The sequence below is a fragment of the Balaenoptera ricei genome, chromosome 1, assembly GCF_028023285.1.
Source record: "Balaenoptera ricei isolate mBalRic1 chromosome 1, mBalRic1.hap2, whole genome shotgun sequence".
Classification (NCBI taxonomy): domain Eukaryota; kingdom Metazoa; phylum Chordata; class Mammalia; order Artiodactyla; family Balaenopteridae; genus Balaenoptera; species Balaenoptera ricei.
In genome coordinates this window covers 57,637,568-57,662,204 of record NC_082639.1, presented here as the reverse complement: position 1 = coordinate 57,662,204, position 24,637 = coordinate 57,637,568, and the positions used below count along the sequence as shown (strand labels likewise).

Sequence of the window (24,637 nt, the reverse complement as noted above, 5' to 3'; positions counted from 1 at the left end):
TCATTTAAAGTGGCAGAAATTTTCCTTAGAGTTAAAACAAAAACCCAGAAGCATCTTTCCAAAGCATTCCTGGCTATATATTTGAAATTGCTGAAAGATATGTAAACCGGTGTTAAGAAGAAAACTTTTCTAAAGTTTCTTCAAGATGTGTTTAGAAAAAAAAGTGTTTTCCTGATCCAAAACTTTCTTAAGCTTCATTAAAACACTAACATTTATTATCAATGTCCAAGGAGTGGGTTGGGACTATGGTCTAGGATCATTTATTCTCAGACCACAATGAACATTTGCCAGAAGCAGTAGTCCTGAACATGATTTGGAAAACACTGGAATACAGTGAAAGAAGTAGAATTGCCCTTATTTTCTTTTGCCAATTAAGGGACACATAAAAATATATTTGCTTTTCATTGAAACATCTTTTCTTATAAGGTTAAAGATGTATTTAGAACAGGCAATGTACTGCACTAGAGATAGAAGGAGACGATTAGAAACACTATAAATCAAAGGGAAAATAACATTAGAAGTTAAGCCTAGAGAATAAGTTATTATACCCATGGTGAATGTCAACAAGGAGGTGACTTTCTCTCCTAGGAATACTCATTTTGGATAGACATCAGATATTAAACATGAGGGACAGTCAAGAGGTCTGACCATGGTCAACTCAATAGACCCTAAAATTTGATCTTCTTTCAAGAAGGATATTTGGTATTCAGTTAGATATTTAAAATGCAGCTCTAGCCTATAGAAGATTACAGAACATCAAAGAAATAGAAATGCTAGTGGGTTTTGTTTTTAATATTTAGAGACTTAAACATTGCACTCCTATCTCACTTTTCCTCCATACATTCCACAAAAAGTAATGTAATGGTAGCCATGTTGGATTCACAAATGAGCAAATGGCATTCAACTACTGTTTGCTGAATGAAAAAAAAAAAATGGAAGGAGCAGGAAAACACAATAAAGCCTGAAGAGAGAAGTGCACATAGTAAAGGAGGTGGGGTGGGTCATCAGAACAGTCTCTTTAATCAGTGTAACAAAGACTGACTTGTTCATTCATATCAACAATTTAATTTGACTCATTTTAAGGAAACATCATGTTGACAACTTTTAAAGCGATATTTAGAGATCGTCCTAATTTTGATACCATAAAAAAATTATGCTTCCATTAAAAAAAAATTGCTGACCAGAAAACCATGTAGCAAAATGAATACATTTACATTGAATGGGATTTTGCTCAAATGCACAATCTTTTAGAAAAAAGAAAGTTAAAAAAATAAAAAACCAAGAAACCACAAACTCATCTCCTTAGTAGATATAGGCACATTTTACCGTGTCATTCAACTTTAACTGACAGACTGTGATTGTTTTGAGAAAAAAAAAATGCAAAAATGAAAGCAATTGGTGCAACTCTTTTGGAATGACAGTAGTCCGTGCTTATAAAGCAGCCAATTCAAAGGCCTACAAAATAAACAGTGTCAGCTCACAAGTTAGATGTCTGTGTCCCTTGCAGGAAGGGAGCCATGTTTTAGGACATTTTATTTGGAATGAATGACAGCTTGCAGCCTACCTACTTCTTCTTTTAATCTTTTAAGACACTGACAAAAAGGACAGAAAAATGACAATGAGAGAATGCATTTCAGGCCAGTTTGAGATAGCATAAAAGAACTCTAAGGAAAAGAGGAATTTTCCTAGAAAAATCTCTCTACCTTTTTTTTTCTTCAAGATTGTAGGAAGCTAAGTGGACTGAATGAAAAAATAAGCTCACTAGAAAAATGGTATTCAAGTGATAATTGAATGTGTAAAATCTGATGAAATGTCAGAACTAAGAAGTATTTGAGAGATCTACTAGGGCAGTGATTCTCAAATTTTGGGTGCTTGTCAAAATACATATTCTTAAACCCCACTCCTACAGATTTATTTATTCAATATCAATTTATTGATGCCCACTATGTTCTAGGCTCTGGGGATATAGTGGTAGCTAAGCCAAAATCATTTCCCTTGTTAAATAAATGATAATAAAAGTGGTCCACAAATCATGCTTTGAGAGACATATTCTTTTCCAACAATTTTGTTTTTGGAATTATCCTTATTTTGGTATTAATTTTTCATAGCACCTTTTACCTGGGTATTTAAGTGGAATATGTATAGTAAAATAAAACAGAAGAGTTCATGTCCCAGAATGAACCAGTAAAACAGGTCAAGGGCTCCCACTGCTGTCAAGATAACTGGGTTACTTCCAGCTGCTGTGTCACTTTGGGCAAATTATTAATTTGTTTAAGTCTCAATGTCACCATTTGTAAAATACTAATTAAAAAGAGTATCTACCATTTGGGGGTTGATATAAAGATTAAGTGAGCTAACATCTATAGTGACTGGTACATGGTAAGCACTCAAGAGAATATCAATTTTTATTGTATTTCAATTACTATGATTGTACAAGTTTTTTTTAAAGCCCCTAAAGGTGGATCTCTCTGAGTCAACTAGAACCATGGAACTTCTGAGGTGGGAGAAGCTTTATAGATCACGGCTATGTTATTATGGTATTTAAACAGTGCTCTGGAGGACCAGATTTAAACTGCTGGAGGAACTCCTTCATTGCTCTGAGCTATTTTGCCTAACAGGATTCCATGTGCAATTTTAGTAGAAAAAAGTTTGGCTGTTAAAAAAGCTTGGAAACCACTGTCAATCTCAACTCCTCAGTCTAAATATGAGAAATTAGAGGGCTATGATTTGTCCAAGGTCACACAGCAAGAGTTAGTGGTAGAGCTAATGTAGTTACCAGGCTTCTTTGAAATGAATATTTGGAAATAGAAATATGAGTAATTATGGCCTCAAACACTTTGCAGATTGAGATCCAGTAAAAATACATAAAAACAAAAATAAAACAACTGTAGTTTGACTTTCTGGAGGGGATGGTTCCTCTCTATTCACTTGAAACCATTTGAAATGTGGACATTCTTTCTTTACAGGTGAAATGTACTTCCAGATACTATGCAGTGAATTTTCATTTTGGCTGTACGTGTAGAGAAGAATAGAGCTTTAAAAATAATTTAAAATTTAATTGTTTGGAATTGTATGTTCCAATTATGCTAAAATTCAGACTAATTCTTAACAAAAATTTATTTTTAAAAATAACATGAAAATATGGAATTTATTTGAAAAAAAATATTTCTCATGTTGCAAAATAAAGCATTCATACTTTCTATCTTGTTAGAGCAGAATCTTTTTTAATCATAATGCTCAGGAAATGGTGTTCTGGTTAATGAGAACCCTTTCTTTTTATTTCAACCCTTGGTATTGAAAATCTAAATATGTACTAGCCCATTTTGTTTTAGGAATTGATAATGAATCTGACTTAATGTTTCTTTTATAATTGCATTGTCTAGGATCATTTTTCCTAACACAAATTCTTATTGTACAGTACTGTGGATACAGGAGTAACAGGAGATTATAAACTACAAGATTAAAAAAACCCCACCAAAATCTAAATCCCTGATATGAGTTTATTGTGTTATTATTTGACCTACTTTCTGAAAGAAGAAGGGATATATTCTCTATGAAGGTTCTGGCTATTCAATAATAATAATAATAATATTTCAAAATTAATAATTTTGAAATCTCTGACTTTCATTCTGTTTCATAAAGACCAATTATGGAATCATAGGATATCTTCATAGTTTCAAATTTAGTGCCTAGAGACATTAGAATAATGTTAGAGATCATTGTAATCTGTTTTAAATTACATTATATATCAACCAAATTATTCTATGAAAAGAAAACCCTTGTGTTTAATTACTAATTCACTCTAGAAAGATATAAAATAAAATAAGATATAATGAGCAAGACATGAGAACCAATAATATTTATACACTTTTAATATGCTTTGTGTTAATATTCAGTATGTTTTCTCATGAATTTATTTCTTAAAAACACATTTTTATATTCATATGCTGGATAATTCTCAATTTTCTGCTACTTACTCTCCATTGGTTTCAGTGCCTGAAATTTCCCCATGTTTCATGCGATTTAAAAGTTTGCATTTACTATTTTGGTTACAAAATCAAATTGAATATCTTTACTTAAAGTGAGTTTATTACTGACTTGTTCAAAAAACTTCAACACCAGAGACTGCTTGGCGAGCCAATTGAGAGTTGTTTGAACAGTAAGAATTCTTCTAAAGTAAAACAGGTCATTTTGAACATTCTCTTGGTAGCAAGCACTGATTGAGAAGTACAAATATTAATTTAAAAAGTTTCACTATAAACAATTGCCAGTCACAATCTCACTTTATTTATTTATTTTTTTTTACAATCTCACTTTAAATGTAAGACTTACAAAATTTAATTTGATTCTAAAATTTAAAGGGGCTAAAGGTTCTTTGTCAAGTATGAATGAATGTAAAATAAAATTTATCAACTAATGATGAACATAACAACTTAATAATTATAGTTATTTAATTGTATAACCTAGAGTAGGAATTAGTTTATGTTTAAAATAGGTTCGATGACTTAAAGGAAAATTCATGTTTTCAGATTGTAATGAAGGAAGGTTTTACAACTGGGACCCCTGAAGAAGAGCGTCTTCATCCTGAATTCCCATATTATGAGGCCAGACTGAGTAATTACAGTTTTTATTATACCTTGCAACAATGAAATCATAACATACATTTTTGATTCCCCAAGGATGGCAAAGATTTATAGTTACATACAATGAATCTTATCCAAAAGGAAATTTATTGCACAATAATGTGGTTAGAATTTGATTTATAAAGCTTATTTTTTCCTTCCCAAATGATACAAATGATGACAATTAAAATTCTCCTCTGGATTTAAGTAGCGGACTAAAATCTTTTTTTTCTGGGATATTTAGACTCAATGTTTTGGTTCCTATTGGTAAAGAGGAAGATGCTTGGTACCATTCCCCATGCTGGATGGGAGGCATTCTGTGTTTAGAGTTATTGTGCAAAAGTTGTTAACCAGTTCAACTGCGGGAATTCTTGAAATTTTAAAATCACAATTTTGGTTTTAGTCTGATTATTCAGTAATCTCCACATCTGCTAAACTGTGGAGAGAGGGGGAAGTAGTTAAGACTTCGACATCTTCTTTACTCTTGATTATAATTTCATAAACTTTAAATATGAATTGCTTTCCCTTTTTACACAAGTTATAAAAATAAGAGGCCCTGTTTACACAGTTTGCATTTTTATGAAATTTGCAGTTTGAAAAAAAAGCTTTTTAAAAAGTGGTAATTAATGCTTTTCTTTGAATATGCGCATGTACCTTAGAATTTTTATTTTTTCTGAAATAGTTTCTGACTTTAACCCACTAAATATTTGAAGATAGAATTTTTATTTAGCACTAGAGTAAAACATACTAAGGACCGAAGAAAAGGAAGTTTTTTTCTGGTTCCACTGAATTTTCTTTGTGTGTGGCACCCCCTTATGACAGCTATCAATATTATATTTAAATTTTATATATTGACAAAATGCAATCTACCTCTGTAAGCATTGTGCCATTCAACAGTACTACTATTAAATTTACATACCACAGTTTAAATTACATCCATTTCAGGAATGGTAAAATGCTAAAACTCAAGTATAACTGCCTTACTGGAATGAGTACAATTTACAAATACAATAATTACATTTTAAAACCATTAACAATATTACACCTAGAAGTAAATACTGTAGGACTGGTCATCATGGTATTGTGTGAGGGAAATCATTGCTGAAAGTCATTGACATTTCCAGCAGATATATCCCAAGTGCAGATTTTGGTTTGTTTTCATCAAACCAAAATTAAAACCTGTTTCTCATACAGTAGTTCTCCATTATATGAATCCTCCAAATCCTTGCATAAGATTTTATTAGTTATCTGCCAAGTATTTTCCTGCAAAATAAAACAACATATCAACAGGTTACCTGCTAGTTCCATAATGTGGTTATTATGTGGGTAACATTTCTATTCTTCCTGACCTACTCCTAGATGCCAAATACTATGTAATTGAAGGGTACAATACTAACATAAAATACATAAAGTTTATTAAGTTTTCAACTGTCCAGACCAGCTAGTTGCCTTTTCACATTTCCATATAGGAATGCTTTGCAGAGGTTTGGGTTTTGCCCAGAATAGCTTGGAAGATTTGTTCCTGGACGTGAGAATCCAACTTCTTATAGAAAGAGTAACCATATAATTACTTTCCACCCTGGGCCATTTTTGAGAACAAAAGGGATGTAGTTAATAATTACATCAATACGGCAGACATAAAAACCAGGATTTATTCCAACAAATCATTGAAAAAGATAATCACCTTAATATTGGGGAATCCCCACCAATAAACTCTCATGTGTGCCAAAAACCTGTCTCATGATCACATTTCAGCTCTAGGCAACCAGTTCTGATCTCTGGTCTAGACTTTTTAAGGTGCTATTAAAGTGAAGATGGATCCTCTTAGATCTCAGCTAAGCCTAGACAAGTCTAAAATCTATGAAGACCTGCTGAAGAAGAAAAGTTTTCAGGTAAGAGATAAATTCAAAATTAGCATTTATCTTGCTTGTCAATGTAACAAAAGTAGGATTTACCCCCATTAACCTCAGTGTACACACCTACATAATGGGAATGACAGGTCAGTCCCATATAAGAAATAGCCAGAGCCCTGATAAGTATCCAGGACCTTCCTGATTTCTGATTCCCAGTTTCATTGTCCTATTTTTACTTCATTCAACAATTGGTTTGCTTTCTGATTGTGATGGGAAATGGGGGTTGGGAGTGGGGAAGAAGAGGAGGAAGATGATCAGAAAATCACAACCTATTCCTTCTTAAGGAAGAGTAGCTAAGGCAACATTATTGTTTGCAAATGAAACTCACAAGATACCCACTTACCTGCAGCAAACCTTTTCTTGATGAGTGAAAATCTATACCCTGCTCCAACAAGTTCAATGTCACAGCCAGAAAGGGTGCTCCCTTCACTTGTAAACTGCACAACCAATGGGGAAGGTTTGCTTGGGCCTTCAGATAACTGAAATCTTGCCAATAAAGAGCCCACTCCTACAAAAAGAGTATTATTACAAGATAACAGTCAATGCAACATTCTGGATATAACTTTGGAAATTGTATTCAAAGTTAATGTGCAAAATCGAACTTACTAGAAAATAGTATATGTTTCAGTATAAATAGAATAAAATTTATCATTAAATATTATTCATGACTTTTTTGCACACTGATAAAAATGTAATTCAGCCAAATGGTACTTCAAAATTTGGAAGCATGCTGCTTGGAAGGCAATGTATTTTCCAGCTTATGATTAATATCAGAGGAAAGTGAAGAATATCTAACTATCAGGGAGTGTGAGATCTGATACAGAATGGAAATATGCCTCATTAAAAGCTCTTCTCTGCTTAAAGTATCGTCTGTTTGATGTGGGGTCTTGGGCAGAAAAGAGGTAGCAGAGGATTCATTGAAGAACTATTTTCTTTTATTGGTTAAAATAAGTATATACCAAAGTGAACTGAAATATTTTGCTTACTTTTTGTGCTAAATGTATTTTGGTTAATAGTTTTCTAATATCTGAAAGTTATTTCAGCTTTATATATTAAATAAAATAAGCCTGTGATTACATTACCTCCATTTTCTGACTTCTGAGAAATATCAGGAATCTTCCACAATATTCTGTGCTGTTCAGCATTCCTAAAAATAAAGTAGGTAAAAGACTTTTTCATATGCAAGGGTTTTTGTTTAATGGATGTCATATTTTTCCAGATAGTGTTAATTAATAAAAATGATCTTAAAAATTTTAGCTACAATTAAAGCATTATCTATCTATATCTATCTATCATCTATCTATCCATTCCTTCCTCTTTCCCTCCCTCCTTCCATCTATCTATCTATCTATCTATCTATCTATCTATCCCTTCCTCCTTCACTCCCTCCTTCCATCTATCTATCCATCCATCCATCTATCCATTCATGCATACATAAATACTCTCCTTTCTCTTTCCTTATTGTAACTAGTCACAACACTGTCAGAGAGATAAACATTTAGAGGACAATGCAGTTAAATTTTTTTTTAAACACATCTACTGAATAAATAGATGGGAAGTGTTAGTTGATCAATTAATTCAGATAATTTAAATTGGAGCTGTCACATGGCTGACATTCTTTTTTTTTTTCTTTTTTAATGTTCTACTTTTTGCTTCTAACAATCATATGGAAAAACTGGAGTATTTTTCCTTAGGAGAAAAGGCTTTTTTTAACAGCTGCTAGTGGTACTCAGTGTCTATTCTGTTTCTGTTCCCATACCTTCTCTAGTGTGCCTTTTAATAGTCCAGAGGCTGCAAAATGAAACTCAAGACTCCCTTGTAATTAGGGTCTTAGATGCAGATTAGGGTCCATCAGTTATAGGTACTACTTGAGATCTGGAGGACAGAAGGGAGGCAGAGGCCATTTTCCTGATGATTTGGGGCTGTTTTCTGCTGGTCAGCAGCCTAACTGATGTGGGGATCTTGTTAAACAGTGCTCCAGTCCAGTCTCAGTTTTGTAGTTGTTGAGAAGCAGCGTAGGCTGTGCCAGTAGGAGCTTTCTTATCCTTGGATTCTCATGAGGGTGGTGGGTTCTTGAATTCAATGGCTCCACTGACAGCCTTCTAATTTCTCTCCTTCCTGGTTGTAGCAGAGGTAGCAGCTCCCCTGGTGGGCCAGTTCTGCAATCTTCTGGGAAATATTCTTGGAGATCCAGTCTAAAGCTTGTTCCTCTTTTTTTGTGTGAACATCTAAATCCCTGTGTTAAATCATTTTCTGCTTGAAATTAGCTATAGCAGCTTCTGTTTTCTGCCCTGAACCCTGACACCCAGGCCTGCTGTGATCTCTTCCTGTAGGAAACACAAATGCTAAAAAGTCTGTGATCCCTTTGCCCAGGAGCCCTTTGGTGAAGAGGAAGGGGACTGATGGCTCCTTACCAGACTGCTGGTGGGAGCACAGCCTGGAGCTTGGTTACCCCTCCATCTATGGGGACCAGGAACTGCACATTGTTGAGGGCCACGGCCGTTGTCATTGCATCCGTATTGTATTTGTAATCTATGCGCAGGTCGGTGCTTGCCGGCTCACATCGCCAGTTCACTGCCAGGTTCAGAGGCGTGGACTGAATGCCCTGGGCTGACACCTTGGCAAAGACAGGAAAGAGAACATTTAAGGCTTGACTATTAATCTGAAAGAAACCCAGAAGCTATTATTATCTCCCACTGGAATATTCTTAGATATCAAAAAGTCATAATGTTGTTCGTGCTGCTCACAAATGAGCACTCAGTAAAAAAATCACCATGAAGGGTGTCATATGAGTGAGAGCTGGGTGCTTCAGGTGAACTGTTACAGATTAAAAACATAAAATCAATTATTGAAGTTTCTATAGCACCTTAGAGTTTACAATGCACTTTAGTCAGATAGGGAGCTGGTAGCACACTGGTTAGGAGCTGAGGCCAAGAAGGCAGACAGTCCTGGGTGTGAGGTCTTTTTTCCTTTCTTTCTTTCTTTTAATTGAAATAGAGTTGCTATACAATATTATATAAGTTACAGGTGCACAATATAGTGATTCATAATTTTTAAAGGTTATCCTCCATTTATAGTTATTATAAAGTATTGGCTATATTCCCCATGTTGTACAATATATCCTTGTACCTTATTTTATACCTAATAGTTTGTACCTCTTAATCCCTTACTATTGCCCCTTCCCCTTTCCCTCTCCCCACTAGTAACCACTAGTTTGTTCTCTATATCTGTGAGTCTGCTTCTTTTTTGTTATATTCACTAGTTTGTTGAATTTTTTGATTCCACATATAAGTGGTATCATACAGTATTTGTCCTTCTCTGTCTCACTTATTTCACTCAGCATAATGCCCTCCAAGTTCATCCATGTTGTTGCAAATGGCAAAATTTCATTCTTTTTTATGGCTGAGTAGTATTCTATTGTATACATATACCCCACATCTTCTTTAACCATTCATCTATTGATGGACACTTAGGTTGCTTCCATATCTTGGCAAATTGTAAATAATGCTCCTGTGAACATGTATCTTTTCAAATTAGTGTTTTTGGTTTTTTCAGATATATCTGGGTGTGAGTTCTGATTGTCACTTCCAAGCTAAGTGATCTTTGACCAGTCAATAAAAACTTCTCTGTGCCTCAGTTATTTCCTCATCTGCCAAATGGGAATGATAATATATTTTTTTTAATTTTTAAAAAGTTTTTGGCTGTACCGTGTGGCATACGGGATCTTAGTTCCCTTACCATACTCACGTCCCCTGCACTGGAAGGGCGGACTTTTAACCACTGGACTGCCAGGGAAGTCCCAGAAATGATAATAATATTTATGCCTAGAGATGTTAGGAAGATTGAAGAAGATGTTTTATATGAAACACTCAGCCTAGTGCCTCATATACAGTAAGGAGTTAACATTTTAATACATGTTACCTATTAATATTCTTACCATATTTGCTCTTCACAAACCAGCGAGTTAGACAAAGCAAGTTATTAATACTCCTTTGGGATTTGCCAAAGTAAGGACCTGAACCCAGGTCTCCTAACTGGCAGTACCACATTCTACTGTCTACTGTCAATTCTAGTTAGAAACAACTGTGAATTTCACTAAGGAAAATCCAGGTTGAAGAAACAACAAAAAGTTATAAGACAATAATATCAACTAGAATCCTGGGCCCACAGTGAAAAACTTGCAAGGTTATTATTTCTATGTACCTTTTACAAGTACATGCGCACTGCAGGGGCCGTGTGGGTGGTGTCTGTGCCCTTGCAGTTACATTCATGGAGTATGAGTTTTGCTGATTTTAAAGAATATAAACAGCTCTTTATTGGCCTAGTAATGCCTGCACATATGGACACCACGTGGAAGGGTCCTGAAGGCAGGCTGCGCTTAAAAGTCAGGCATGGTTGCTGCAGAAACAAACCTAGACATGGATTCTTTTATAAAATGACAGACATGGCTTTTGATGACATAATTTTAGTTTGATGACCATTATCATAAAAGCTTTAAAACTTTATAATAATCTCTATGATAAGCCTTATAATGAAGTTTTTAAACTTTAAATATTTTTAGCAGCCCAATCCTCTGCAAATGCACTTTTATTTAGAAGTCTGTTATTTAAGATAGCTCAAAAGCAGAGCAGACTCACTCTCCCCACCCATTTCTCTACTCTGTCCTCGGCAGGAGTTCTCAACTTCTTAGTAGTTCCTCTACCTGGGGAGGTGCTTTATGGATATGTGACTGTCCCAGTTACTGGGAGGGTGCTACTGGTGGCCAGAAAGTAAACATGATGTAATTTGATCCCACAAAATGCTAATTATGCCTCCCAACCAATCCCTTGCATTGTTGAAAAACAGTAACAACAACACAACTAAACCACAACAAAAGGGATTCCTCAGAGCACCTTTAAAACAAAATGGCAGGCCTAGGGCTACTTACATTTCACAAAGTACTTTGAAATGTGTTAGGGTGTTAGCTCCTCACAGCCTATAAAATACCTAGGTAGGAATCATTTTTTCCTAATTTGCAGATGAGGAAACTGAGGCTCAGGGACATTAAGTGCCCAAGGTCAGTGGACAGTAGGAAGCTGACTTAATTCCAGAATTCAGTCTCTTGCCTTCATTATCGTACTTTAAACCAAGCTCATATTGCAATAGGTGAATTCTGTCTACTTTCTAGGCTTTGTTATAATGTCCAAAGCTTCGATGATATTATTCTTACTAGAAAAACATTATATTCATTTGTATTTTTGTGAAATGTACAATTACATAGATACTTCACGTTCAATGGTTCCCTTACAACATGTGGTTTTCAATCCACAGGGTGCATTATAATCATTCGGAGGACTTGTAAAAATATATACACCTACGTCACATCCTGAACCAATTAAATAAAAATCTCTGGGAGTGTCAGGGCCCAGTAGATATCTCTGTCTCTGTCTCTGTCTTTATCCCTCTCCCCTCCCCCCTCCCCATCTCCATCTTTATTTATCTATAAATAGAGTTTTATATAGACATCTATCTATATTTATATCTGTGTCTGTCTATAATTAGCACCACTTCAGAATCAGCATTTGTTTATAACCTCCCTGGTGATTGTAAAGTACACTCATGTTTGAGATGCACTGATTTCTATTAAAGTACAACTTTCAAAAGAGATCAAGTGGCTAGGAATCAGTGGGATACTCAAGCTCTATAGAATCCTGGTCTGAAACAGGCTTATTTATTAAATCAGTAATATTTTGGGGTAAAGGGAAATCCTAAACACAGAAAGAAAGTTCTCATATCCTGTAATGTGTTGTACCAAATATTCTCATTAAATTATTTCTTAACATAAGTTTCATCAGAATTTATTTCATAGACTATCACATTATGAAAAAACACCAAATTATTTACATTTAATCATTTAAAGTAAGAGATTTTAGTAGGTAATATTCTTAACAAAATTACAGTGAACTATTTTGTCAATATTTGTAATCTTAATTGATGTAATTTTCTGAAAATTCATTTTTTGGCGTGTTTCCCTAAATTTGAATGAAATTTTTTACTTGCAGGTTTCAACTAATAAGAATATGTATGAATATTCTTGACACTATATAGCCTCCAAATAGTCTTTTAAGGTTTCTATTTTCTTATAAATTGTAACTTTTAAATAATATTGAAAGAAATGTTACTTTGTCTACTTTTATTTAATGTTAGGTATGTTAGAATATACATTTGTAATGTGAAAGAGACACCTTGACCATATAAATAGGCTTACCTGATATTTGAGCATATCCACGTTATAATACGTAGCCTGGGGTTTTTGTTCCGACACTTTCTTTAGATGAATCATCAAATTTGGCATGTTTACCCAGAATTCCTTGGCATTGGCATCATTTTGGGTATTATCACTATTCAATTGGGAAGAAAAAATGATTGAGTAGCATTTTGTAACAAACATAAACCACACAAAAAAGCATCTTAGCAAATTGTCATCTGATTTCTATCTCCATCTTTGACAATTTGTAGAGATTATATTATTAATAGTATAGTTTTAGTATAATTGCAGTCCTAAATGGTATTATGTTAATAGATTAATACCCATTGGGAGGCATTATTGTATTGCTATAAATCTCAGTGATTTATACCCAGTAATATTACCCAGTAATATTAATCAATCATGATGATAACTGGTTGCTTTAAACACTGAATTATTTATTAACCCCTATTTAATAGCCCTTTCTAAATCACCACCATTTCCTATGAATTAGTCGGTTAATGCAATCAAGGAGCCGAGTACATTGATTTTCTTTTGAATTTACTTGAACAGTAGGTTCTCAGAAATTACTTATATTTAAATATTTAAATATAAAATACTTAAATGTTTGTAAGCAAACATTTGTAAACAAATGTGTAAACAAATATCTGTAAACATGGTCTTTATCTCCAACTGAGGAAAAAGAGTGATACTAAAATTATCATGCTCCTTTTTTAGCATTCACAACAGTTTATCTAAGAGCATCTAAATCATAAAAAGTTACCTCACTTATAAGATGATCCTGGAATTTAAATGATAATAACCATGGTAGTTACACTAGAGAATGCAGTCTTGGTGAATTAAGGATTTTCGTATTCCTATGAGGGTCGTCAGTGTTACTCTGCGGCCTGTCCACAGGCCACTCCTCCCATGTCTTTTGAAAATGTTTGTCTCAATGGCAAAAAGAATCAGGCTAGAGTGTGAAAAGCACCTGCTTACTTCCCACATGATGAAGAAACTGGGGCCCAAGTGGCTCAGTAACTTACTGACATTTCACTTTCAGAATATCCTATGTAATACAATAATAGTAGTTAGAATTTTTTGAGCCTCTATTATGTGCTAGGCACTCTGTTAGATACATTATAAACTATTTCATTAAAATCTACCCTGCAAAAGAAGAATTATCTTCCTTTTTAAAGATAAGCATATGTTATAAAAAGAGAAAATTAGAGGTCACGGAGACAGAAGGGTGTGATACAGTGATAAAGGCCAGTCGAAAGTAAGTTCCTATGGTTCAGCCTCCAGAAGCCAAACCTATCAAGAGCTGAGTCAAAAAAAAATCAGGGCCTTGAAACTGCTTCTGGTCAGTTAGGAGTGAGTGGTCGTGGGCACCAAGTCTCAGCAAGACCCCTGTGGTTCTGTTGTGCCTGCTATAGGCTGTTGAGGACAGAGAAAATCCTGTGCCTCTGGACAGGAGGAAGTGAATGGAAAAGACTCCTGGCCCCTCGTCCTTGCCCCTAGCCCAGCTAAGCTAAGGATGCTGATAAGTGCTGTCTAAACTGTTATTATCTAAAACATCCAAGTTACCCAGAGCTTCCAGAGTGGTAGCTACACAAGGAGGCTGGAGCTAAGAACAATAGAGGTTCAGTATTACTTAAGTAAATTAAGTAAATTAAGTAATTTACTTAAGGTTGAACAGCTAATAAGTAACAGAGTCAAGATTCCAGCCCAAGTCAGTTTTACTGCAGGTCATACTTTCCCACTATACCAAAAGAGGTGTGGAATTAATATCCAGCAACATTTTATTAATTTGTGCTAAGTAAATCCAAATAACTGAGAAAATCCCAATTACATGTTTAATAACAAAATAAGCTAAGGCATATATCTATGATAATTCTTCGGAGAACTTGCTTTAACAAATAGTCAAGAAAAGTTTGTCAATCAAAAGCTTGCACAGAGATGCAATTCTTGAATACTCATAAAGCCTTGAGAATTCTTCAGACTCAATTGGTTTAGTGATTGTTCCTGAACATCCTTTGTAAGCCAATCCCTTTCATAAGGGAAAATTAGAAGTAAATTTCAGTTTGGTCCCTGTCACAGGGATTGCAAACCCAAATGTCTCCAGGGGCCGAGCTGCTAACCTAAATAAGTCTTTCAGTAAGGATAACTGAGAAGATTGGCTGGGTGTAAGATAACAGATGAAGAAAGGCTTGAACAGCATTTGAGAATAATGCTTGGTTCCATGGCCTTTTGAAAAGTAGGTGTGGCAGCAGGGGTGGTGGAGTGGCGCTACATACCAAAACCAAACAGTCTCTAGGACTGATGGGTCACCAGTCACAGCCCTGACACAATCATCAAATACTTAGAGTTAATAAAGTCCAAATTAATAAGAATTTTTTTGTTTTTGTTTTGTTTAAAAAACTTAAGGGTCCATATAATGTTTTGTCACACGAAACATTCTCAGACTGATATTTAGTTCAATTCATAAGACTGATGTATTAATATAAGTATAAAACTCTGACACAAATGCCTAAGAACTTGGCAACATAACGGCCTAAAAGTGCAACAAAAGCTATAACTATCACATCAGTCATATTTACAGACAAACTGGTGAGATGGTGGCACGTAATTCCTAATTTCAGATGGACGAACCTAGAAAAATAAAATTAACTCGCTGTGTGGCTCGCTGTGCACATCAAAAACACAGAGGGAAACTGAAATAAGAAGTTGCCAATTTCCAATCTTGATCATTTCACATTTATTTTTCATTTAAAGGGTGAGCATTTCTTTTGTATTTTTAAGCCTGGAATCAAGTTTGCCAATTAAACCATCGCAAGGACCAAAGAGAAGGAGGTGATCTTGGTCATCACCTGAAACACCTGTGACTGTTTTTTCATCAGGGAAGCTAAAAAGTCTCATTCAGGCAAGAGAAAGAGAGTGACTGTATTGGTCCTCAGATTCCAAATAACCTCTAGTTATTTCTACATAAATATCCAGCTTGACAAAATTCTCTAAATTATAGTTGAATTGTTCATTCATTCAACAAAGACTACTCAAGTCCTTATTAGGCATAGTGGAAGGTACTGAGGATACGGTGGTGAACCAATACATGTGTTCTGTTCCCTCATGGATTTTACAGTCTAGCGGGGGAGATGGATGGATGAAGAAAACAAATAGATATGTAATTATTAGTTTTAGTAAGTGTGACAAAGGGAAGAATAGGGAAGATTGAGAGAGAATAACAAGGCGATGTGATTTAGTGTGGGAGTGGGGAGGAGAGTGGGGAGGTCAGGGAAGGCTGAGTGGAGCTGAGATCTGAAGGATGAGTATGAGTCCGGTGAAGAAGGGTGGAAATCCTGTTGGAGGCAGAGGAAACAAGCATACAAAGTCTTGATGTGGGAAAGGACTCAGCAGTTCCCAAGACTGGCAGGTCTGGCTGGAGCTACAAGGATTCTGAGGAGGATGGTGGGAGATGAGGACAGACAGACAGGCAAGAGTGGATGACTCAGGGCCTTGAAGGCAATGGTAACAAGTTTGGATTCTGGTACAGATGCAACGGGAAGCCATCAGAGGACTACGAGCGAGGACAACCTGATTTACCTCAAAAAAGGTCATCTGGTTATTGTGTGTAGGAGTGGGGCAAGACTGGATGCAGGGAGGGAAGGAGGAAAGCAGTTGCTGTGGTCCAGGGAAATGATAGTCATCATTTGGATAGAAGAAGTGATAATAACAGGGAAAAAGTGGCCATTTTAGAGAGAGAATTTTGGATGGAATATCAGGACTTACTGATGGACAAAACTGTCAAGAATGACTTTTTTTGTCTCATCCATTGTCAATAATTAACTTGTAGAGTGGATCATTTTTTAGTAGCATGTATATATGTGTGTGTTGTGTGAACGTGCATGTGCATATATATATATGATAAAGACATCAAATTCAGATTTAATAGGAAATGTGAAGAAGTGTATTTATGTAAACAAATTCACATAAGCTTCTTTTATGCCATACATGTAAAATTCCATCAAAACAATCATTATTACAGTACAATGAAATTACATGTTTAACAAAGAGATTTTCAAGCTTATATGAAGAGTAGCTCACAGTTCAGATATCATTTGATTTTAGAAGATGCTAATACAACAAATGGATTTTATTCCTTTTATTGGGCTCATTTTCCACCATCCTCATGCATTGTCTACCAGTGATGAGCAAAACAGAAATGACTAAATTGTCACTAATGCAGATTTCATTACTCTAAATGTCTCTTTAGCCACTTGAGATAGTTGGCCATTAAAATACATATATGCACACACACACAATCACCCACCAACAATTTTTACAGCTGGTAAAAGTTCTGGTATTGAACCTATAAACATATCTGAGTAGCGGTAATTTCAGTACAGTGTATCTCTCTCACTAAAGTACATCTCTCATCTAAGAATAAGGTGCTAAGCCACACACATCTCTAAAAAATTTGTGCAAAATATATTTACCAGCAGAGAAGTTGGGGATTTGGCAGGACGTGTTCTAACCTGCTGAAATTTGTCACCCGAAAAGTCAAAGCAGCTGGCGATGGGTTGTTGGCAAAGTGTCTGGTGATGCCGGCAGGAAAGGACAACACCATTTCTCCAGTAATCTTCACGATACATCTGGCATATCACAACACGTGAGAGGAAAGAGAGGAAACCTAGGTCAACATGCTGTGAATCAAAGCAGTTGTGAAAAGCAAAGATTTCTGTAACAATATGACACAGCAGAAGAGAGGAAAAGTAAGCTCTTAACAATTCACTCTCAGCTACTAACTCATTTCTAAAGACCTGAGGACTCAAAGGTTTATTTTAACACTTCTCCAAAAAAGGTGGCTATTTTGTTGAAGGTGTTTTTGCACCGTTAGAAAAAAAGTGCAGCTTTTTTCTTTCTGTAGAAAAGTCTGTATGTTCACCTCACAAACAGAATAATTTATTCTGGTGATTCTCTCTCTCTTTGACTGCTGAATTGATGGCAGCATATTTGAAGATACTAAATTGCACAATGTTATTACACTATTCACTGGGACTTATTTTAGTTCTCTGAGTAATGTGATTGATGCCTTGAGTGTGTTCTTTTATAGACACATGGGGTAAACTTCCTGCTTCCCACTTAATTAAATCTTTATTCCATTAACTTGTCTATCTGGTTGAAATTATAAAATCAGTCATATATATAAGTTAACACAGTTGGATCACAATTGGAAGGAATAATAATCCTTTTTAAAAAAGGGCTTTATTGAAGTATAGTCGATATATAATAACTGGTGCTTATTTATAGTGTAAATTTCCATCATTTTTGACATAATCTACATCTATGAAACCATCACACAATCAAGATAATCAAGATATCTAACGTCCTTAAGAGTCTCCTCCTGTGTTTTTGTTTTCCTCTCTCCTGCCCTTCTCCATCCTTTCCCTCTCTGTCCCTTGGTAATTACTAATATATTTTCTGACATTACATATTAGCTTGGACTTTCTAAAATTTTATATAAACAGAATTGTAAGGTGTGTGATTGTTTTTTTTTTTTTTTGGTCTGATGTTTTCCACTCAGCATAATTATTTTCAGATTTATCCATGTAGTGTGTGAATCAATAGTTCATGGCTTTTTATTGCTGGGTGGAATATGGATATACCACAGGTTCGTTTTGAAAATTCATTCACTTGTTGAAGAACATGTGGATTCTTTCTATCTTTTGCCTATTACAAATAAAGCTGTGATGAATATGTATGTACAAGCCTGTGTATGGGCACATGCTCTTATTTCTCTTGGATAAATATATGACTGGATCACATGATAGGTGTACCTTTAACGTTTTAAGAAACTGCCAAACTGTTTTCTGAAGTGGAAAATACAGCTGAGTGCGAGAGTTTCAGTTCCTCCCCATCCTCACCAACACTTGGTAGGATCTGTCTTTTTAGTTTGTCATTCTCATAGGTGAGTAACAGTATCTCATTGTTGTTTTAATCTGCATTTCCCTAATGGCTAAGGATCTTAGCACCTTTTCACGTGCTTATTTGTCATCAGTTATTTACTCAGGTGAAGTGTCTGCTCAGAATTTTTGCCAGTTTTTTAAATTGAGTTTTCTGTTCTCTTATTAATTTGGGGTTTTTTTTGGTACATTCTGGATATAAGTAATTTATCGAATACATGCTTTGCAAAGAATTTTTTTCCCCAGTTGGTGGCTTGTTTTTTTTCTTTCTCTTAAGAGTAATTTGAAGAGCAGAAATTTTAAATTCATCAATTTATTCTTTTATGGGTTGTAGCTAATCACTTTATTCTTTTGGAGTCTTATCTGAGAAATCTTTGCTAAATCCAAGGTCACAAACATTTCACCTATGTTTTATTCTAGAAATTTTTAATTTTTAGTTTTACATTTAGCTTTATGATCTATTTTTGGTTAATTTCTGTATGTTTTCTGTGAGGTATGGGTCCAAGTTCATTCTTTAGTGTGCGGATATGGGTATCTAATTGTTCTATCACCATCTGTTGAATTTATCCACTTGGTAATTTTGTTGAAATTCAGTTGTCCATATATGTGTGGGCCTATTTCTAAATTCTCTATTCTGTTCCATTGATCTATTTTGTCCATCTTTACACCAATCCCACACTGTCTTGATTGCTGCAGCTTTAAAGTTATTCTGAGATCAAGTAGTATTAGTCTACCAACTTTGTTCTCTTTCAAAATTGTTTTGGCTATTTTAAGTTCTTTGTATTTCCACATGAAACTTAGGATCACTGTGTCAATTTCTACATAAAATCAGTGGAGTTCCAATTCACCCTTTACTGTCTGCTCTGAGAGAATCAGTATTGGGCCATTAATATATTTTTTCTTTGCCAACGTAACAGGCACTATCTTACTTTTTGTCAGTAGAGGGCACTAGAAAGACATTGCAGGAAGAAGAGAATTTTCCCTTCCTGGTTCCAGTGCTCTTGCTAGGCAGTTCTCTGCAGTACTCAAGGCTTTTCTAGAGCTAGGCTCCTGCAGTGCAGGAGGCACGTGGCACCCAGGAGTGTGGGTACTGCAACCCATGTGGATTTGCTAGTGCCCAGTGACGCTGGCAGCTTCCACAGCCTCTGGTTCCTGAGGTACGTGTGGCTGGGCTGTCCCAGTGCCCAGCTCTTTGAATGCAGATGGGTCCCTGGCTCCAGGCTCCTAACATATGCACACCTTCTCCATAGCCAGCTCCTGCAGTGCATGGTGGTCTGCGGTACCCACGGGCCATTAGCTTCCTCGGGCACCCTCCTCAGCCAGTTTTGCAGTGGAGTGTGCCTCGGTGAGACACCTCCCTGTCTCCCAGACACGAACCCCCAGACACGAACGCCTGTGAGTCTGCTGGGCTTTCCCTATGCCATGGCCTGGAAACTCTCCAGGAAGTCAGTTGGGGCAATCATACGGCACATCTCACCTCTCAGGGGTCACTGTCCTTCACCTGAGGTCCTGTGTCATGCAAATCATTGTTTCATATATTTTGTCTGTTTCTGCAGTGTTTTCAGGTAGAAGGGTAAATTGGTCCCTGTTATTCCACTTTAACCAGAAGCAGAAATCTCAAAAAGATGATTCTTCTTTGGGAAATGGTAAATATTTAAAATGAGTGAACTTCTTTATAACTTTCCTATACATCTGGATAATTGACCCTTGTACCATTTCTGCAACTTTAAGTGCAGGAGTGTACTTTCTAGGGAAATTGAGGTTAATAAATGAAAACTTCGCTCACACTTGAATATAGGAAACTCTATTTGCCCCATAGTCACCTTGTATGCTGTGTAACTGTGATCGATGAGGCACAAGTGGCTCAGATGAGATGGTCCTTGGCACACATTCAAAACAGCTTGTGTGAAGAACTGCTATAGCCTTGTATGTGTAAGGCTGGGTTTGCGGTAGAGGTGGAGGGTAGGTGAGCTTCCTAAAGTTGCCATGTGCCCCACCTCCTCCCACTCAGATAATATCATCCCTAACCCTGAACTGCTCTGAATAAGAATTCTGGTTTCTGGAAGTTTGCCCCTCCATCTCTGCTGGAGAATATTGCTGATCTCCCAGTTTGGTGCCAACTCTGCTGTCTTCCTTCTCTGTCTTTTAGATCCATAAGGCTTGATTGATTTACTGGTGATGAATTGGTGCTAAGCCTGGACTTCCCCTTAAGCTGAGTCTACTCTTAATGTTTTTCAACATGTGGGCAAGAAAAATTTTATTTGATGACTCTAGAAGAAAATACTAACTAGTCAGAGCACTTGTTAAATTAGACTTCAGCACCTACCATCACTCAGTACACTGTTAGCAGTGATTGCTCAAATGTTTTTTTAATTGGAAAGGAATCTACTCAGTTTCTTTTCCAGGTTGCTCAAAATGAGCTCTAAGTGGTGTCTTGGTGGAGGATAAAGTTTCTCTTTTGAAAGAAAGTCAGCAAGGGGAGGAGTTGGAATTTACTAAGTCAATAAACATTTATCAATGCCTAACTATGTAAGTTGGGGTTGTTTGTTTTTGTTGTGAGTGGGGAGGCAATTAAAAAATGAGCAAAAGACATATATACACTAATATGTGTAAAATAGATAACTAATAAGAACCTGCTGTATAAAAAATAAATAAAATAAAATTCAAAAAAAAAAATGAGCAAAAGAGCCCCTGCCTTCAAAGGGCTTACAGTGTCGGGTGGGCTATGAGAGAAGTAGTCAGTATAAGCCAACAGAGGAAGCACCCAGGCTCCTCAGTTACATTACGTTTCTGAACTGCATCTCAATTGTCAGAGTCAGACCTTTGGTGATTTATTAATCCATCCAGTGTCTAAGTCGATCTGAAATTTTCTATATAAAAATTAATATTTTCAACCTATACTCACTCACTAAAGGAAAGACTTTGTTCAACAGTAATGATTGTTCCTATCAGTGTGTGATGTGGCTACATTTCATGTGAGTTTAAATCATGGAAATCTGAAATACCGCAATATGGAAATATTGACACAGGTACTTTATGAAGTAAATTTAAAACCATATGAATCCCTGCAAATGAAACATCTGTCTAGAATGGCAAGATTTCCAAGTCAACTGGTCAAGTGTCTTGTAAACTGGGTTCTCCCTGTTACCACAGGCAGCATCATGTTAGCTGGTCAACAGAAACACTGGCCAATTCTGGTCAGGAAATGTGTGGATTTGATTTATGTGAGGTCATCAGAAATACATCCCTCTCGTAAAGTGTAAGTTCTACTGCTTTGATAACTAAGTTCATGGTTTTCTGTTCAAGCATACACACTTCTGCACATAGGCTGCTTCCCTTCCTTTATTTATCTTCCCTTTTATTGACTTGGGTACCAGGCAAAAACTCCTTCTCATATTCAAGACTCAGTTCAAAGGCAGGCCTTTCCAAGGCCTTCCTTAATATCTTCTCCATTCAGCCCTCTTTAGTTTTTCCTTTCTTTAGTTTCCTTGGACAAATGGACAGACTTTTTTAAAAACTGTTTTGTAATTTCTTGCACATATTTACTACTGTGAAGGCAAGTACTGTGTCTTAGGTTCTGGGAAAGCAAAGGTGCAAAACACAGAACCCAGGGCAGACTAGGAACTCAATAAAGTGTTTTAAAAATAAATTCATACATTTAACAATTATATATTCGCTGCCTAATCAATGTACCAGGCATTGTGTAACGCACTAGAATGGGCAGTGAGAAACAGGACAAACGTGGTCTTGAGCAAACTTCTAGTTTAAGCAGGGAGACATACACTTGAATAACTAATTGAAATATGGTGATAAGGGAAGGATAGACTATAACTGAGAAGCCTAAGGTTTTCTTGGGAATTATAGAATTAGTTCCTAGCACCAGAGGTGTTCAAATAGGAGCTAATAATGGGAAATGTGTTTCCCCCAGGTGGCAGCAAAGTCAAGGAGTTCTCTGCCTTTGAGCTACTGAGAAAGACTCAGATGTCAGAATACCAGTAGTAGATTTTTGTTTCCAATGTATGGTCTGAAAACAAATGGGGAAGTCTTTGATACAGGATGAGAGAGAACCACAGGCAAAACAAACCCATATGCTTTTTCTGCATCATTTCTCTATGTGGCGCTGTGTTTGGCTTTACCCTCCTCCCCACCTCTCCCCATGATGGAACTTTTGAACTTGAGTTGTTTCTTTGAAAGTGAATAACAAAGGAACAGCAACTAAAGTGATTCACTGCTTGGAGATGAAATTAAATTTAGAAGAATGTCACTTCATGATCTGTTCATAAATTTCAGATCTCATAATGTCAATGAAATATACTAAATCTCCCATCTACCAATATACAGTATACACTATAGCTACTTATGGCAATATAATTGGAAAAAGACTCAATATGTGCAGTCATTCACAGACCAAAGGCTCAGCTAATTTGGAAGGCATAGGAAAAGCATTAATATTAACTTGGCTCAAGTACCACATCACTGGAATGCTAAAGTCATGGACACCAGGCTCACTGGTACAGACCTCCGCAGACACTTGTCAGAGTGTGCTGGGGAAACTGAAACAAGAAGAAGAACCCAGCTTGTACAGGGACTGGTAGGCTGCTATACCACTTCTTGGGATTTAAAAAAGATTATTATTAAGGACTTCTTAACTCCCATTGCCCCATCTCTACACCTCTCCTATAGTGGACTTTGCATTATAGTTATGTACAAGTTTTATTTTCCATATCAGCTGTCTTCACCACCAATATATCCCTGTCTAGCACAATGGCGGCCACATAGTAGATATTCCGTAAATGTTAGGTGAGTAATTCAACTCAACTTGTTCAGCAAATATGCACTGGGTACTCCATGCCAGGTCCTGTTTTAGGTACTGAGGATATAACAATGAACAAAATATTTAAGTCCCAGCTCTCATGAAGCTTACACTCTAGTGGGGGAAGGGACAGACAGTGGACACTGAAAACATGGAACATGTTAATTAGCATGTTCATTAATTAGAAAACAGGAAGTATGTTAACTACGAAGGAAGAGAAAGTGAAGTAGGGAGAAAGGAAGTGTTGACAGCGGAGGGGGCAGGAGAATTGCTGTTTTACATAGAAGGTCTCTGATAAATCTGCTGAAGAATCATGAAGGAAGTGAGGGGGCAAGTCACTCAGATAGTTGCGAGAAGATTTCACTAAGGCGGAAGGAGCAACAAATGCAAAGACCCTGAGGTGCAGATGGGGTTGGGCTGATGAAAGAAAAACAGCCATGAAGCCAGAGTGGCTAGAGGGGAGTGATTAAGGACGAGGGTGACGGAGACAAGATCAGAGAGGTGGCAACTGGGATGGGTCGTGAAGGACAAACCTTATAGACCATTATGAAGCATTTGGTTTTAACTTTGAACAAGTTAGAAAGATTTTGAGCTGAGGAGTGACATGTTACATTGAAAATAGATTTTAGGGGGGACCAGAAGTGGAAGTACCCTTACTACCAATTGGATCTCTCTGAATAAATGAATGAATAAATGAATGAATGAAAGCCAATTAGTAAGCAGACAAAAAAGCATTCATTCTCGTGTGATCCCTAGTGTTTTTCACTCCATTATAGACACCTCTCCACATTTTAGACTACTCATTTTTTTTTAGGGTGTGTTTCTACCTGCAATTCAGGGTAGCCTGAGCTTTCTAAGGTCTAGGTCAGTCAGTAATAAGTAGTCTTTAGAACTGGTGTGACAGAAAGTCATGCAAATTCTTTACTCAAAGAAGAGTCTACAGAAGAAACATGTATGTATGTATACAAAGTCTGTATACAACCTAAGCTAATGATGCTTACTTTTCTCTAACAGTTCAAATGCATACTCTGTATGAGGAGCTTTTAGTTGCTGTTGATGCATGGCCGTGGCAAATGATCTTTCTGCTCTGAAGATGAAAAAGA

The 24,637-nt window shown here is 36.2% G+C and overlaps 1 protein-coding gene across 9 annotated transcripts in view; it reads right to left on the bottom strand.

Moving 5' to 3' along the window:
* Positions 1 to 4,453: 4,453 nt before the first annotated feature.
* SGIP1 (SH3GL interacting endocytic adaptor 1) overlaps positions 4,454 to 24,637 on the bottom strand; it is a 211,326-nt gene continuing 191,142 nt past the window's right edge. For 4 of the 9 annotated variants that reach the window (XM_059924166.1, XM_059924162.1, XM_059924170.1 and 1 more), the window contains 6 exons: positions 17,255 to 17,410; positions 12,783 to 12,915; positions 8,950 to 9,152; positions 7,618 to 7,682; positions 6,879 to 7,043; positions 4,456 to 5,885 (listed from right to left, as the gene is read on the bottom strand). In XM_059924166.1, the coding sequence (XP_059780149.1) occupies positions 5,863 to 5,885; positions 6,879 to 7,043; positions 7,618 to 7,682; positions 8,950 to 9,152; positions 12,783 to 12,915; positions 17,255 to 17,410 (745 nt within the window). In that variant the 3' untranslated portion in view covers positions 4,456 to 5,862. Of the gene's footprint in view, positions 5,886 to 6,878; positions 7,044 to 7,617; positions 7,683 to 8,949; positions 9,153 to 12,782; positions 12,916 to 17,254; positions 17,411 to 24,637 lie in introns of all 9 variants that reach the window. The other 5 variants (XM_059924200.1, XM_059924206.1, XM_059924184.1 and 2 more) reach the window with 4 other exon arrangements.